Below are 15,810 nucleotides of genomic sequence, written 5' to 3'. Positions count from 1 at the left end.
TTGCCGTTTAATTGCTGAGCTGACTGAAGATCTGGTGTTGAAACATTTCCCATCAGAGTAAATTGGGATGAGCAAAAAATTTTCCAGCACCTGTGGCAGAACTGTTTTGGAATGGGACGTTTCAACAGCCAGTGACACTGGGTGGGTCACATAAGTTGTTGGTTTTGGAGCCACCTCATCCATTATGCCTGGAAGTGGTGGCACACCCTCCTGGTCTTGTGCTGGTCTAGTTACACATACCAATGCTGGTATCGAAGCTTCCTGGGCTTGTGCTGGTAATGTCCCTGATGTAAGTGGTGAAGACAGCATGGTCTCGCGGTTTCCTGCTTGAGAAGCGAATGATGGCGCATAATCTTGAGGTTCAAAAACATCTTGTGAGCATGGCCAAATTCCACACGATGCAAAACCATTAATTGCTGTTGACATGGTAGCAGCCTTTGCATATGCCAGATGAAAAAGATTGGTCACCTGATATGAACTCACTGAACGTCCTGGATTTAGTCTCAGCCATTTTTCCACCTGGTTGTAGTAGACTTGAAGGGGCTTAAAAAAAGCTTTATCCAGAGGCTGCAGTTTGTGTGTTGTGTGAGGTGGAAGTGACAACATTATGACATTGTTGTCAATGGCAAGCTGAATGGTCTCAAGATTTTTAGTATGGGATTTGTGGCCATCTAAAATAAGTAAAACCTTATCATCTTTTGTTGGCTTCACATGACTGATGAACATTCTCATCCACTGTACGAAAAGTTCAGAATTTATCCATCCTGAATCAGAACATGTTACAATGCTGCCTTCTGGTGCACCATCTCCCAGTTCATCAGGAACCTGTTTTCTTTTGAATATAATCATTGGTGGAACATAATGTGTTCCACCAGCATTTACGCAACAGACAACTGTTGTGTTAACACCCCTTTCTGCATTGGCTATGCTACCTATCTGTTTTTTGCCTTTTAGGCCAAGTACGCGCTGGCATTTCTTTTGCACGGTTGAAATACCAGATTCATCAATATTGTAAATGTTATTGGCCTTGAGGCAATGATCTTTTATTAAATTTTCTGGTAAATTAAAAAACCTGTCAACATCCCCCAGGTTGAAGCCGCTGGCTCGCGACATGGAAGTAGCTTCTGGTTGGCGGAGGCAGAGGTCAGGGAACCTGGTTAAAAATTTGTAATACCACTTTTTCCCAGCTTGACCTTTATCCTTATTGAATGGGTGATTTAAACCCTTGTGTTCTGCAACTTCAAATGCCAGAGTCATTAAATCTTTCCTCGACATTCCGAAAAACATGGCCTCCAATTTTAAAACTAGGTTGTGTATTTCTAGCTCAACATCCGCAGGAAGGATAGTACTTCTGCCTAGCTTTTTAAAGCCGTTAGCAAACTTGTTAGCATTATCAAAATGCCTCTTTAGAGTTGCTTTGGGGATACCGTATGTGGCTGCACATTTGTTCAAGCCAATATCACCATTTCTGTACGCCTCAATAGCACATTGAAAATCATCATTAGTCCAGCAGCCCCTGATTAAAAAAAAAAGATTGAAATAAATTGTAGGACAGGGCAAAATTTTAAAAATAAATGTCTAAATTTACCCACTACAATCTACCACTATAAATATAATACTTAATAAATATTTATCATTATTTATTATTATTAATAGGCTATTATTATTATTATTATTAATTTAATTTTAATTATTAGGCCTATAGCCTATAACTATAATAATACTATAATATTAATAATGATTCTTAATTATTTTTAGACCCTTAGCCTTATAATTATATCTTAACTTATATTATTATATAATTATCTAATTTAAATTTAATAGGTCAATTATAGTAATATTAAATACTTAGTAGATCTATAATTACTATAATTAAATAATTATAATCTATTATAGATTCTATAGTCTGGCTATAGTCTAGTCAAATTTCAAATACTAATAATAATCAAAGATTAAAATAAAACATAAGATTAAGATAATTTAATTTATTAATAGCCTATGATAAAATAATAACATCCAAGAGAATAAGAACTTATGTTCCCCAATATGGACTACAGTTTCCCATCTTGAACCACTGGTCCATTTTAGGGACAGCAGTTGGTCCATATTGGGAGAACCACATGGGCATCTAATTTTACTAAATAAAACCAAAACGATGTCATTTGGAGCAACACGCTTGTATTTAGTAAGAAATGAAATGAAAAAGCTTTCCATTTAGCATAGAAGCATTGTCCTGGTACATTTATTTGTAGAATGACACACAAAAAAAAGCAAGTGTACTTTTAGAAAAAAATAACCAAATAAAATACTAACTTACCTTTTTGAAGTAATCTTGCTGACCGCCATCATTGAAATGCGATTTAACGGAACGGAAGTCACTCTTTAATGCTACGTTTCCAAAATTTAAAAATAAAATCGCATTTATTTGTTTCATCGGTGGTCCATAAAAGGGGACGGTCCATAATGGGCGACTCTCCCCTATATATAAATATTATTTATATATAATATATCCACATTTATATTTGCTCTTTAATTGAAATATTTTATATTTGAAAAAAAAAACAAATCTTCCAAGAAGAAAAACGCTTTTTTTCTTCCAGTAATATTGTGTTTCTTCTCTAAACGTTGACTATTTATGTTATAAACAGCATAATTATTTAAAATATCATTTTACCATTGATATCAGTATGATAATATGTTTTTAGTTTTTCATAATACTTTTTTTTTACAAATATATCTCTTAAGTAGGATTATAATTTTAATTATAGATTTAGTTTTATATTAACTCATGCATTTCAAAAAAAAACCTTAATCCAAAAGTAACAGCTCTTAAATTGCTTCTCAAGTATGGCTTACTTGAATACTGATACAGTTATCTGAAAAATATACTTTTTCTGTAATTTCTGGAAAAGTTTCTTTCTCTCTTCTACAAACACTTCTCAAACTTTTATATGCTCACTGCTCAATCAAGGAATTTTTTTGTCATCCTAACAATATTCATTCTTACACGGCTCATCACTGTCTTGAGCCATCTTATTATCACTGTTATTGCTGTTAACATCCTTTGTGCTTTTTAAAATTTTTTTTTTCCTTAAACATCAGCGCTAATTCTCAACCCTAGTCTTGATTTTCTAGTACATTTAATTTGAAGCTTTTTATCTGCTGATATTTATTACTTAAACTGAAAATTATTTATTAAAACAAACAGAAAAAACAAAATCTCTAAAACCACACATTATGAAAACAATACACAACCTTTTTAAATGTTAAATTTTGTGTGATTTTATTTTAGTAAAGTAAATTAATTAAGTTGCAACAATTATAGTAAACATCATCAAAAGATGAAAAGATATATGAAAAGATATGAAAAGATACACTTGATTTCTGCTTGCAATTTGTTAACAAGTTGTTCATAGTAGTGTTCAAGTTTATTTCTTGATTCTTTGTTTTTATTTGAAGAATACTCATGAAACAACTTTTCCTGATGCGACTAAAAATTACAAAACAAAAATACTTTTATCTTATTTGCATTTGTTTATTTAGAGTATCAAGCAATAAGTAAGAAATAGATACAATGATTATAATGCATTAAACCAGAGTTAAGATATGTACTTTATTAAAAAAAGTGTAATATACTCATATTTCAATGGGTTTAAAAAAAGTTTAATATACTCGTATTTCATTTGTTTATGATATTTACGTTACTCACTAACAAATTTTAATTCTAAGACACAACAAATTTCAAAATATTTTTAATGGAACTTTTGTTTGTTTGTTGTTAATTACTGTTACTCTCAATCCTATTGCTACTCTAAACAAAAGTCTTGTTAAAAAAACTGCTGCAAAGAGAAACAAGTGGAGCGTGATACTACCAGGAATGTGATTCCGTGGTAGTTCCATACTTGGGTTTTGAACTACTTAGTTCTCTTAAAAAGTGCTCATTACACCACTAGTGCATTTTTAATTTCCATTTCTGTTCAAACTTTTTTTTTAATTTTAATGTTCTTTATTTTATTTGATTAATATCAAAACAATAAAAAATACATTTTCAATATAAGAACAGTGTAATATATAATATAATTTATTACAACAGTTATTAACAGTAAAGGTAACATCCTACTTCAAAACATCTAACAAGGAAAGAAATATGTTAGCATTTCCATCTAAACCTATAACATATTTTCTCATTAGTATATAATGTGTTTACAACCAATTCTGAAAAGCTAATCACCAAAAAGCAAAGTACATCTGCAATCTCTTCGTTACGTCAATTAAAAAAACTATGCATCTTCTAGGTAAATAAACAAGGATTTATTACAAGTAATCCTGTATTTACAATGGCATCATGGCACACTTGTTTATTAATTTTTCAGTGTCTTTCCAGGCCTCTAGAGCTTATTAGGAACCCCATCCCCTCTCCCTGTTTATTAATTTTAAAGAAATTAAAAATAATTTTACAACATATGTTACTGTAACAAAATCATTTTTTTCTTTCCTTTAAAGTGTTAAACAAAAAACTAATTCATAAAATAAAATTGTAAAAACATAAGTCTCTACATTGTAGATTTAAATTTATGAAACTAAGTAGAAAACTTTACTTTTTTACTTTTCACAACTTTTGACCCTCCTGTTTATAAGGAAACTACTACTACTACACACCCATTTATTCCCCATTGACTTGGCTCAAAATCTTAAAATTATATCGTTTTATTAATTTTGAAAGAGCAGCAATTAACATTATACATGTTGCTTTCTTTTACGGTGATGTTAGTTCCTGATCTTTTGTATATAATATTAACATCACCATAAAATGATCCTTACACTCAACAATTTGTGTTTACTACATTGATAACTATAAGACTTAATTATTTTGTAAATGAAACAATTTTAGCATGTGGTTTTGCAAGAAAATCTTTTAAAATGCAAGTAAATTCTGTTTAATTATACTTATAATTATTACTTTTATATAACTAATCAAAACATTATCTATATTTTTATTTGTACTTAATCTTTTAAAATGTTTGCATTTTTTTTTTTTTGCTTTTCTGTTGGCTTTATTGTTTTATTGATACTTTATTATTACTTATTCTTATAAATTTGTGAGAATAAATGAATCAAAATCTAATAATGAAGAAAAATCAAAGTCTAATAATGACAAAGGTTTGCTTGTTTAAACTGCTTTTATCTTATCTATTTTTCCATTTCTATTCTTCTATCTTTTGCTATTTGTTTTTTTAGACACTGAATTGTTTTAAAGTTAAATTTTGTTATAGAATTTGCAGTTTTTTCCTTTTTCTAAATTCAATGTAAGTATTATATGATAATTTTAATTCAATCCATTTAAATTAAATCTAACTAAATGGAAAGATTGTAATTAATTTTTATTTTTTTGTTTAGTTGAAGACAAAAATAATGAAGAAGTGAGAGTAAGTTTAAATTTTATAAATATTTTCATAATTAAATAAGTTTTAGGTTTTATATGGCTGTTGCACAAAACAATAAATTTAATTTTGATGATATAAGTTTTATGTTTAATTTTTTAGATTATCTTAAAGGAAAAAATGTAGATATTATTAGTTTGTCAAATTTAACATTTAGTGATTTTTTTTAATTTAAAATATATTTAAAATCTTCAATCATTTAATAAAAGTGTTTTTATCATTGTTTAAACAAAGCACTAAAATGGGTCATCTAGTACTTTTGCAAATAGTTATTTGTTATTAGGATTTCATTTAGTTCTCTATAACTAGAATTTCTAGACTTTACTTTCTAGGTATATTAATGTTTAGAATTTTTAGAGTTTTTTTAGTTACTTAAAAATTTTCATTTTTATAAAAATTGGAATTAAAACCAAGTATAAACCATACAGTGATTAGAGTATGCTTATTAGTATAAATATGATAAACCCAAGCAATATGATTATTAATAGATTCTAAAAAGTTAGACAAGATTGATAGAGATGTAGATAAAGCCCTATTTAATAAATTTCCTTGCATTATTATCATTATTTTTTTTTTCTCCTTGCTTTAGATAAATTTTATGGATAACAGGAGAAATAAGTAAAAGTGCACTAAAAAGCAAGTTAAGTGTGGCACTACCAGAGATGAGATTGGGTACCAACTCAGAACTTCTAACTTACAAAGCGATTGCACTACTACTACACCACTACCACATTTTTTTTTTTACAGATTAATTCAAATTTTACAGATTAATTCAAGTTTTAGAATATATAATCAAGTTTTTCATTGTGTTGGTAATCTTAGACCAGATAAAGATAATCTTCAAACTGTATATCTAGGATCCTTCTCCAAATGTGAACTTTAGAATGCAGCATATATATAGATTTTTGCTCACATGATCAAACAGGTTGCTCAATTTTAGTTGTAAACTTAACTTAACTTGGATTAACAATAGAAGCAACAATAGCAATTGAAGTCACTATAATCTTTAATTTTTAAATTTAATATATTTTTTTTCAAAATGAATAAACATGCCATCTATGTATGGTAGGCAGAAATGTTTTATAAATAATATTATAATTTCTAATGTTTTTAATTTATAGTTTTAATATTTTCTGTTTCATAATTTGTATGTTATAAGATATTCTTTGTACTTTCTTTATATTTTGTATTTTTGTTGTCATGTTTTATGTTGAATTACTTAACAAATGTGTTGAGTTAAGTTTTAGTTGATTGATTAAGTTATTAAGTTATGAAACGATTATAGATATTACTGGAAGCTTTAATTGAATTGCGTTATTTTCTTTTATGGCATTTTAATAGTTTTCGAATAGTTTTCAATTGGTAATTATTTTTAATAAGTTTAAGTGGTTTCTAATGTCAATACTTTTGGATACTATATTGTTTAGGCTTGAACAAAAATTTTTTGATCAGAGATTTGATTTTGACTAAAGACCTTTTTCAATTCTTTGTTTTATTTTTTGCACGAAAAATCCACACTAGCCAGCCAAGCAGTGTTATTATATATTGGCATTACATGGCAGCATTTAATACCAAGCGATATTATTATTGTAAATGTCGATTGTGTTACTATAATAAATTAAATTTTTTTTATTTTAATTTTCATCTATTCTACACCCAAACCCTTATATGCTAAATCAGAATAATTTTTGCTTAATCAGATAAATAAATTTACTATAACCTGTATTACAGGTTGCTTGCTGTTAATATCATAATAACAGTCTTATATAAACTGAAAAAAGAAAAAAAAAAGATTTAAAATACGTACCACATTTAACATGTGATACATGATAATTTTTAAAAATGGTGATTTTGTTTATAATTAGTTTTATACTTAACAAGTTCATGGTAAGCATGAAACTGAAACAAAACCACCCAAAGCTTTCCTTTTCTATATAATGAATATATTTAAAAAACAAAAGATAAAAAACAACAAAAACATGTTAAAAAAATAAGCATTTATTATTACTTTTATTATTATTTATTATTAAATTTACTTAGATCAAAAACATATAAAAATATGCTCTCCTAAGTTGAATTTTAACAACTATTTTTTACTAACCTGATATGTCCAGAAAGCAATAGCCCTTGATGCAATTTCCATAATAATTTCAGGTTTTAAACCAGCCAAAATCATCTGCAGTGATAAAAAAATCATATTTCAAACATTAAACTTTAATGGAAAGACTTCAATTAAACAGAAAAAATAAAAAAATTTGGAAACAAAAACAATAATAAAACTACATATGAAAAAATTTTAAACATACAGATTTGTACTGATCAGCAGGCTGTAAATCATGGCGAACAATATCATGTTTACCACTTAAATTTGTTTCACCTAAATAGTTTTTGAAATATATGATCCTTTAAAATGAACTTCAATATCAGTGAATAATATAGGACACATGTGTAGATACTAATGTATCTATGTATATCTTGAAAGATAAAACTTGTGCACTCATTTGAGCCTTTTTGAGAAATCATCTTGAACTCTCAATATCTCAAACTTTTTTCCCAGTATTTTTGCCTGAGAGTTCGAGATGTCAAGATTTAACTGTAACTTTATTTATACTTAAGAATATATTAACTGAATAGTATTTTTTTATCATATTTATCTGTTTTATGTTGTGTAAATTGGATTGCTTGAATTAGACCAAGAAAGAAAAATCAATAGAAAAATATGCAATACTCATGAAAAACTTTTCAGAGGAGAATAAATAATAAACACACAAAATGAACTGATTTTCAGGAAAAGAAAAAAATCTGTCTAAAAGTTACAGTAAAAAATTTAACTTTATTTTGCAACAAATAAGTGTAGCTTATAATAGTAAAAAATAATTATTGCTAATAATAAAAATACAAGTTGCCATGGAGATACTAAAAAAATGCAATAAAAAAAAATACAGATGCTTTAATCAAATTATCTGTGTAGTGGAAATTGTAACAGAATCCTTAGTGGATTTTTTGTCACAGAAGTGTTTAAGGAAGTTAATTCTACCCCACTTTCATCTCAGGTAAAAGCAAGCTAATGTGAATGTGTGAGAGCCATGATATAATGTGGTTTACGCGGTTCATTTATGTGGTTTTTTATTAACTAGTACTCACCCTATACTCAATTCCTCATCCTACAGCTGTATATAGATCAACTACTTTAAACTAAAAAATACTTAAGCTCCAATTTGTACATATATATTTTTTGGAGGAAATACAATAGAAATAAAAGTAATATAAAGTGATATAGGATTTTGCCAAAATAAAAATAATAATAAACAAATTTATAAAAAAAACTAATAAAAAAAAACAACAAAATTTAAAGGTTTAAGAAAAAGGTATTACTAAAAACTTTTAAAGAATACTAGAAAAAAACACATCATAATATTTATAAACGCATGCAAGTTATTGCATCAAGTTTGTAATAAATGCCTGAGGAAAAAAAAGTTAGAGCTAACAGACTACTTTTTAGTTTATATTTAATGCTAATCTAATTCACTGTTACAGTAGAATCATGTTAACTCGGACTCTGAAGGGGTATATATTTATTGTCCGACACTCATTAAGTCGGAAATTTTGAAAATGTCCAACTTAATGAGATTTCGAGACTTATCGAATGTTCTTCGATATATAAATATTACATACATATATATAGAACAATATAATCTTATGTGAAATATATATTTTTGTATATATAATATATACTATAAATGAAAAAAGTCGGAAATTGATGTTTGTTTCAGTGACTTGCACAATTCTTTTTCAAACAGCTTTGAAGCATTCAAAGCTACCCTTCCAACTTCACCATTCTGAGTAAACATTGAAAAATTAACAAAGGTATCAATTGCTTTACGAGTTTCTTCAGTCATTGGCTTTGACACCGTTTCATCTGACGTTTCGTTTCCTTCTTCTTCTTGCATTTCTTCTTTAACTACCTCAATATCTTGAACAATATCTTTATCTTCCATCATTCCTCCCATAATCGAAATGTTATCACCGGAACAAGATCATCATTACATTAATGGTACTTACACTTCAATGATCAAATGACACCTTGATCCATTGACTGCAAAAATGAAGTTTGTGGGGAAAAAGTAGAGTGTGACCAATTTAAGATTCTCAATATTTGGATGGACGGTGCAATTATCATTAACCAATTTTCTCTAACCCACTCCTCAAATAGTTCAGAGGTTATCCAGCTCTTTTTTTGCACACGGTAACGACATCAAGTGCTTCTAATTCCTTTAATGCAACGAGTTTGTTTGATTTCCCAATAACAAACATTGGAAGTTTTTCTGCTCACATGTTAGCTGAAGCAAGCCCAGTTAGTCGTATCTTGCAATTCTTACCCCCACTACATTTCTCACTTTTCAAATGCATACTTTATTTTGGTAGTTCTTTATAAAACAAACCAAACTCATCTGCATTGAATATATCACACGAGTTATAATGAGACAATATTGCCGGCAAAGTTGTTTCCCCCCAAGGACTGGTCATTTCACTAGTAACATCTTGACTTCCACCTATGAAAACTAAGAAAAGCAACTTAAAAAATCAGCATAAATTTTATTAGCTATGGTTTAGGATTTTATTTGCTTTTCATGCAGAACGTGGTAATAAGCCAAAACGTAGTAATGACTTTAAACAAATTAAAACAAAAGAATTGGATTGATAATTTATTGGTTTATGGGCGATGGAATAGAAATGAGAGCTCCATGTTTATTATTATTTTTTAGACAAATGACTGAAAAAAATGTAAATATCAATGGAAAAATAAAATAATAAAAAACCTGATATTATTTTAAATGATACATTGTTTCTTTTTTTCCATCTATCTAACCATATATCAAATGTTTGAAAGTTGTCACAACCAAGTTCTTTTGCAAAATGCAAAGCTTTGACTTTGAAAATGGTTCCAGACACAGGAATGTTTTGGTGTCAGGTGTTTAAAAGCCACATATAACATGCTTTATCGAAATCCTCATTTAGGGAGACACGGATCCACACTTTTTTGCAGAAGTTTTATTTTTTATGACTACTGAATATATTGTGTTTTTTTTTTTCGATTATCCAGACAACGTTTGCTTTGGAATGTCATATTTCTTTCATATAGATACAGATGATTCTCCTTTGTCGAGCTCTTTTAGTATTTTGTACTTTTCTGTTATAGTTCTACTTGATAGCTTTCTTTTAGCAGCCTTCGACATTTTTAGGAAATAAAACTTGATAGAAGTATAACCAAATCGAAGATATCAGTGAAAATGTTTAGTTCATTAAATTATGTTTGACGCAAAGTAATTAATTTTCAAACATTCTAAGTTTTGAATTTCAATTGATATTTTTGAATTTTTAATGAAATAGTTATTACCAAATAGAGTTTAATTGAAGCTTAACTGAATCGAAAGATCTTCGTGAAAATGTTTAGCTATGTTTAATTATATTTGACACAAAAGTATTTTATTTTCGAGCGCTTAAAGTTTGGATTTTTTATTGAAGTATTAGAAGTTTTGTTATTATATGCACTTAAATGCAATTCAAAATAAAAGTCCTAGTTAAGCGGAGTTTTTTGCCGAAGAGACTGCAAAAAACAGAGTTAGCGAATGGTCCGACTTAACCAGGGTACAACTTAAGCAGATGATTTTACTGTAAGTTGATAGAGAATGTTCAAAGGGAATTGAAACTTCATCCGACTTTTCCAGGGTCCGAGTTAACAATATTCAACTGTATAATTGTATATGTAAACACTTATTTGCATTTTATAAGGTTACTAAAACATTATATAAAACAACATTACAATGGCATCAGCAAGTCATTAAATTATACTTACAAGCAGGGCAAACCAATGCCTTAGAAAATTCTCTTGTTCCATCTTCATCACAAAAAGTGTCTATATATTTCAGTCAAAGCTGATAATAAATTTTAAAAGTCAATAAATCAATAAAAAAATAATTATAAAACAATCTTTTACTTAACTTAAAAGTTAAAACTAAATCATTTTAAAATAAATATAACAAAAGAAAACATTTTACTTTACAACATTTATTTATAACTGTATGTAACAATATATTACCAAGAACATACCTTGTTAAAAATTGATACTAAAAACATAAAAATTTGGAAAAGATACGTGAACAGGATGTCACCTTAATATAAAAAAAAAAAGAATTAACAAAGTTACATTTGTTAATTCTTTTTTGTACATACGTATGTATATATGTATAACATTTTGTACATACGTATGTATGTATATATGTATGTATGTATGTATGTATGATCATTGAAAAACTTATGAAATTTTACCAGCATTATGCTCTCGTTTTTAAAAACATTAATATTCTATTCTATATGATAGTAAAGCTAATTCTACCGTGCTTACTAAATTTGTGTGGTGTATTAAAAAGAAGGGTTTAAACCCTGTTCTTTTGTAGACAATTTTAGATTAGGTTGAACTGTTTAAACCTGGCAGCAAACGTGGATTTATGCTTGATGGAGAAATATCATATAATTTATATTATATGATACTTCTCTTTGTATAGTATGTATGTGTGTGTGTGTATGTATGTATGTATGTATGTATGTATGTATGTATGTATGTATGTATGTATGTATGTATGTATGTATGTATGTATGTATGTATGTAGGTATGTATGTATGTATGTATGTATGTATGTATGTATGTATGTATGTATGTATGTATGTATGTATGTATGTATGTATGTATGTATGTATGTATGTATGTATGTATGTATGTATACTTTAAATGTTGACATCTTCAATAGAGTTTAATTGTATAGATATTTGAAAATAAAAATTCTTTTTATGGATTTATACTTATTGATAAAAATATATTTATTTCTACGATATTTTGAGGTAATATGAATACCCTCATTATCAAGTATATTATAAAACTACTATATTATACAAAACCGTTTAAATTTACAAAACAGTGTTCTTTGTAAGAACTTCTTTTTAAGAGTTTTTTTTTAGAGAGCTTTTTGTGACGTAAGTATCTGAACATGGGTTTCCAAAATGATGGCATCATATAATTGCCATCATCTCAGTTACGAACATTGTTCTGAAAGATACCTTCATTGTGTTGTATTTTCAACGCTTCCCTAACTTTCCTGTTAAAACTATATTTACTTCTTTTCATAAAGTACTGCAACCATTCCAGTGGAAATTTCTTTTATATATATATATATATATATATATATATATATATATATATATATATATATATATATATATATATATATATTTATATATATATATACAACCCTCGGAATTAGGAAAAACCAGGTAAGACCTCAATCTTTTTAGAATGCAGTAACATAATTTACATATATGTATATATATATATATATATATATATATATATATATATATATATATGTGTGTGTGTGTGTGTGTATATAAATATATATATATATATACATATATATATATATACTACTGTGATCAAAAAGTAAGGTGAATTTTTAATTTAAACTTCCCGCCTTATTCGAATCGTCCAATCTTTTTCATTTTTAAGTTGGTAGGAATGTCATTAACATTTGCGCCAAATTACATGTCAAACTCATAATTATTTTTTTTTGTTTACGCTTGTTTCTGAAGTACCAAAAGTGCATTCGGCGATTTTCACGATGCCTAATTTTGTTGAGCAAAGAAGTGCAATTAAATTTTGTTTGCGGAATGATATTTCTGCTGCTGAAACGTATCAAATGTTGCAAAAGGCCTTCGGTGAAGAGACTATGTCTCAAAAAAATGTTTACAAGTGGTACAAAGACTTCAAAAAAGGCTGAGAACGTGTTGATGACTTGGAACGCTCCGGACGACCATCGACTTCGATTGATGATTGCCACATCAACAAAATCAAAGAATTGGTGCTTGCAAATCGTCGGTTAACCATTCGAGACCTTGTTGACATGGTTGGAATATCATTCCGGTCGGTGCAAGCGATTTTGAAGGATCATTTGGGCCTCAGAAGACTCAAATCACGTTTGGTGCCGAAATTTCTCAATTTCTTTGAAAAAGAGCGTCGCATTAAAACGTGTGAAGCAATGCTTTCTGACTATCAAGACGTCAACAAACAAATTATTACTGGCGATGAGACTTGGGTCTACGCATACGACCCTGAAACAACCGACCAATCGAGTGAATACCGTGAAAAAGGCGAGCCAAGACCGAAGCAACCACGTCAAAGTTGCTCAAAAATCAAAGTCATGTCGACTGTTTTCTTTGATTATTGTGGTGTCGTGCACTACGAATTCCTTCCAACTGGCCAAACTGTCAACAAGGAATATTATTTAAGCATTATACGACGTTTGCGTGAAGCTATTCGCAAAAAGAGACCGGAATTATGGGCCAATAAATCTTGGATTTTGCACCACGATAATGCGCCTTCGCACACAGCACTGGTTCTTCGTGAGTTTTTCGCCAAAAACTCTACCCATGTTGCTCCACAACCACCATATTCGCCTGACTTAGCACGGTGTGACTTCTGGCTGTTCCCAAAGCTCAAGAGACCACTCCGGGGAAATCGTTTTGAGTCCATTGAAGAGATCCAACGTGAATCGGCACGCGCATCGAAGGCTATCCCTACCGAGGACTTTTCGGCATGCTTCGAAGACTGGAAAAAATGTTGGCAAAAGTGCATTGGGGCCGGGGGGGATTATTTTGAGGGGGACGATACAGATTTGGAAGAATAAATAAAGATTTTTCATTTTATAAAAAAATTCACCTTACTTTTTGATCACAGTAGTATATATATATATATATATATATATATATATATATATATATATATATATGTGTAAATTATGTTACTGCATTCTAAAAAGATTGAGGTCTTACCTGATTTTTCATTTTTATATTTTTATTTATATACACACACACACAAAGTCCCAAATTGCTTATAAATTACAATTATTATAATTGCTAAACAATTAAAATATTGTATTATGTAAAATTATTAATTTGATGTCAAGTTTTTTATTTGATGTCAAATAATTTTATTTATACTAACTACTACTTAATAATATAAATTAAGGAGAGTAAAAAAACTAGTCAGACAGGAATTTGTTCAATTTTTTAAAGAAACTTGAAAAAAGTAAAAAGGATAAAGTCATTGTTAAAATTTTAAATTTTAACAATGACTTTTTCATTTAAAAGCTTTATGAAATAATTTTACAACAAATTAAAGTGTATGACACAACATTATTTTTCCATTTATTATTACTAAACTTTGAATAAAACAAAAAAAAAATTACTAAACGTATACTTTTTGTTAACATACCCATGCATTATTAACTAGTCTTTTTCTACATTTTTTGAAATTACAAACCAAGTCATTATCAATCATAGCCATTCTGCTAAAAACTTTTCTCTAATTTAGTCTAGTATTTCTAATTGTTAAATATTAACTACACTAAAATGCCTGCAACTAATGCAATATAGCAACTAATGTATATATTGTCTTTATATATATATATATATACACACACATATATATATATATATATATATATATATATATATATATATATATATATATATATATATATACATACACATATATATATATATACATACACATATATATACATACATATATATATATATATATATATATATATATATATATATATATATATATATATATATATATATATATATATATATATATATATAGACCCTTCTTTAGATTAAAAATCATAACTAAGTTTTTATGTGCTGTACTATCCTTTGTTAATAGTTTAAGCCCAATTCAAGCTTAACTGTTCAATATTTAGTACATGCTTAAGTTCATTCTCTATTTAACCAGTCCCTAATATTGTAAAAAAAAATCTTGAAATATAGGTCTCTGAAATATACTCAAAAAGATATTCACAAAATTTGTAAAATTTCACATTTTTGCTTTTAATACAAAATCTATAGTTTTTATGCAATAAAATCTAAAAAAATAATGTTAAATGAAATAATTATTTTTATTATTTACATAAAATAATTATTTTTTTATTATTTTTGAAACTTTTATAAAAATATGCTTTACTTGAGTACCATGTTATCTTGATTTTTTAAAACTTTTTATCTTTGCTATGCTGCTTAACTTTTATATGTTTAACAATCTAAAGTAATTGATTGTTTATAACTAATTTGTAATTTATCTTCAAGCTAATTAAATTTACTAGAAAAATAATGTGAAAATCATTTTCTAATTATATCTGTTGAGAAAAATTAAAGCTATTTTATCAAACTTTCAGGCTTGTTTAAACTTTTGTAAATAGGTTTATATACATACACAAAAAAAAATATATATATATATTGGTTTTTCTACAAA

The 15,810-nt window shown here is 27.8% G+C and overlaps 1 protein-coding gene across 1 annotated transcript in view; it reads right to left on the bottom strand.

The window, feature by feature from the left end:
* Positions 1–14,912, bottom strand: part of LOC101238383 (E3 ubiquitin-protein ligase CCNB1IP1) — a 29,460-nt gene extending 14,548 nt beyond the window's left edge. The window contains exons 1-6 of the mRNA XM_065790666.1: positions 14,767–14,912; positions 11,599–11,614; positions 11,299–11,358; positions 7,748–7,818; positions 7,543–7,617; positions 3,376–3,490 (exon numbers count right to left, since the gene is read on the bottom strand). Coding sequence (XP_065646738.1) covers positions 3,376–3,490; positions 7,543–7,617; positions 7,748–7,818; positions 11,299–11,358; positions 11,599–11,614; positions 14,767–14,838 — 409 coding nt within the window. The 5' untranslated portion in view covers positions 14,839–14,912. The remainder of the gene's footprint in view (positions 1–3,375; positions 3,491–7,542; positions 7,618–7,747; positions 7,819–11,298; positions 11,359–11,598; positions 11,615–14,766) is intronic.
* Positions 14,913–15,810: the final 898 nt, after the last annotated feature.

The sequence above is a fragment of the Hydra vulgaris genome, chromosome 02 (genome assembly GCF_038396675.1).
Source record: "Hydra vulgaris chromosome 02, alternate assembly HydraT2T_AEP".
NCBI lineage: Eukaryota > Metazoa > Cnidaria > Hydrozoa > Anthoathecata > Hydridae > Hydra > Hydra vulgaris.
The sequence above is the reverse complement of the archived record's forward strand: the minus strand, read 5'-3'. Positions and strand labels throughout refer to the sequence as shown.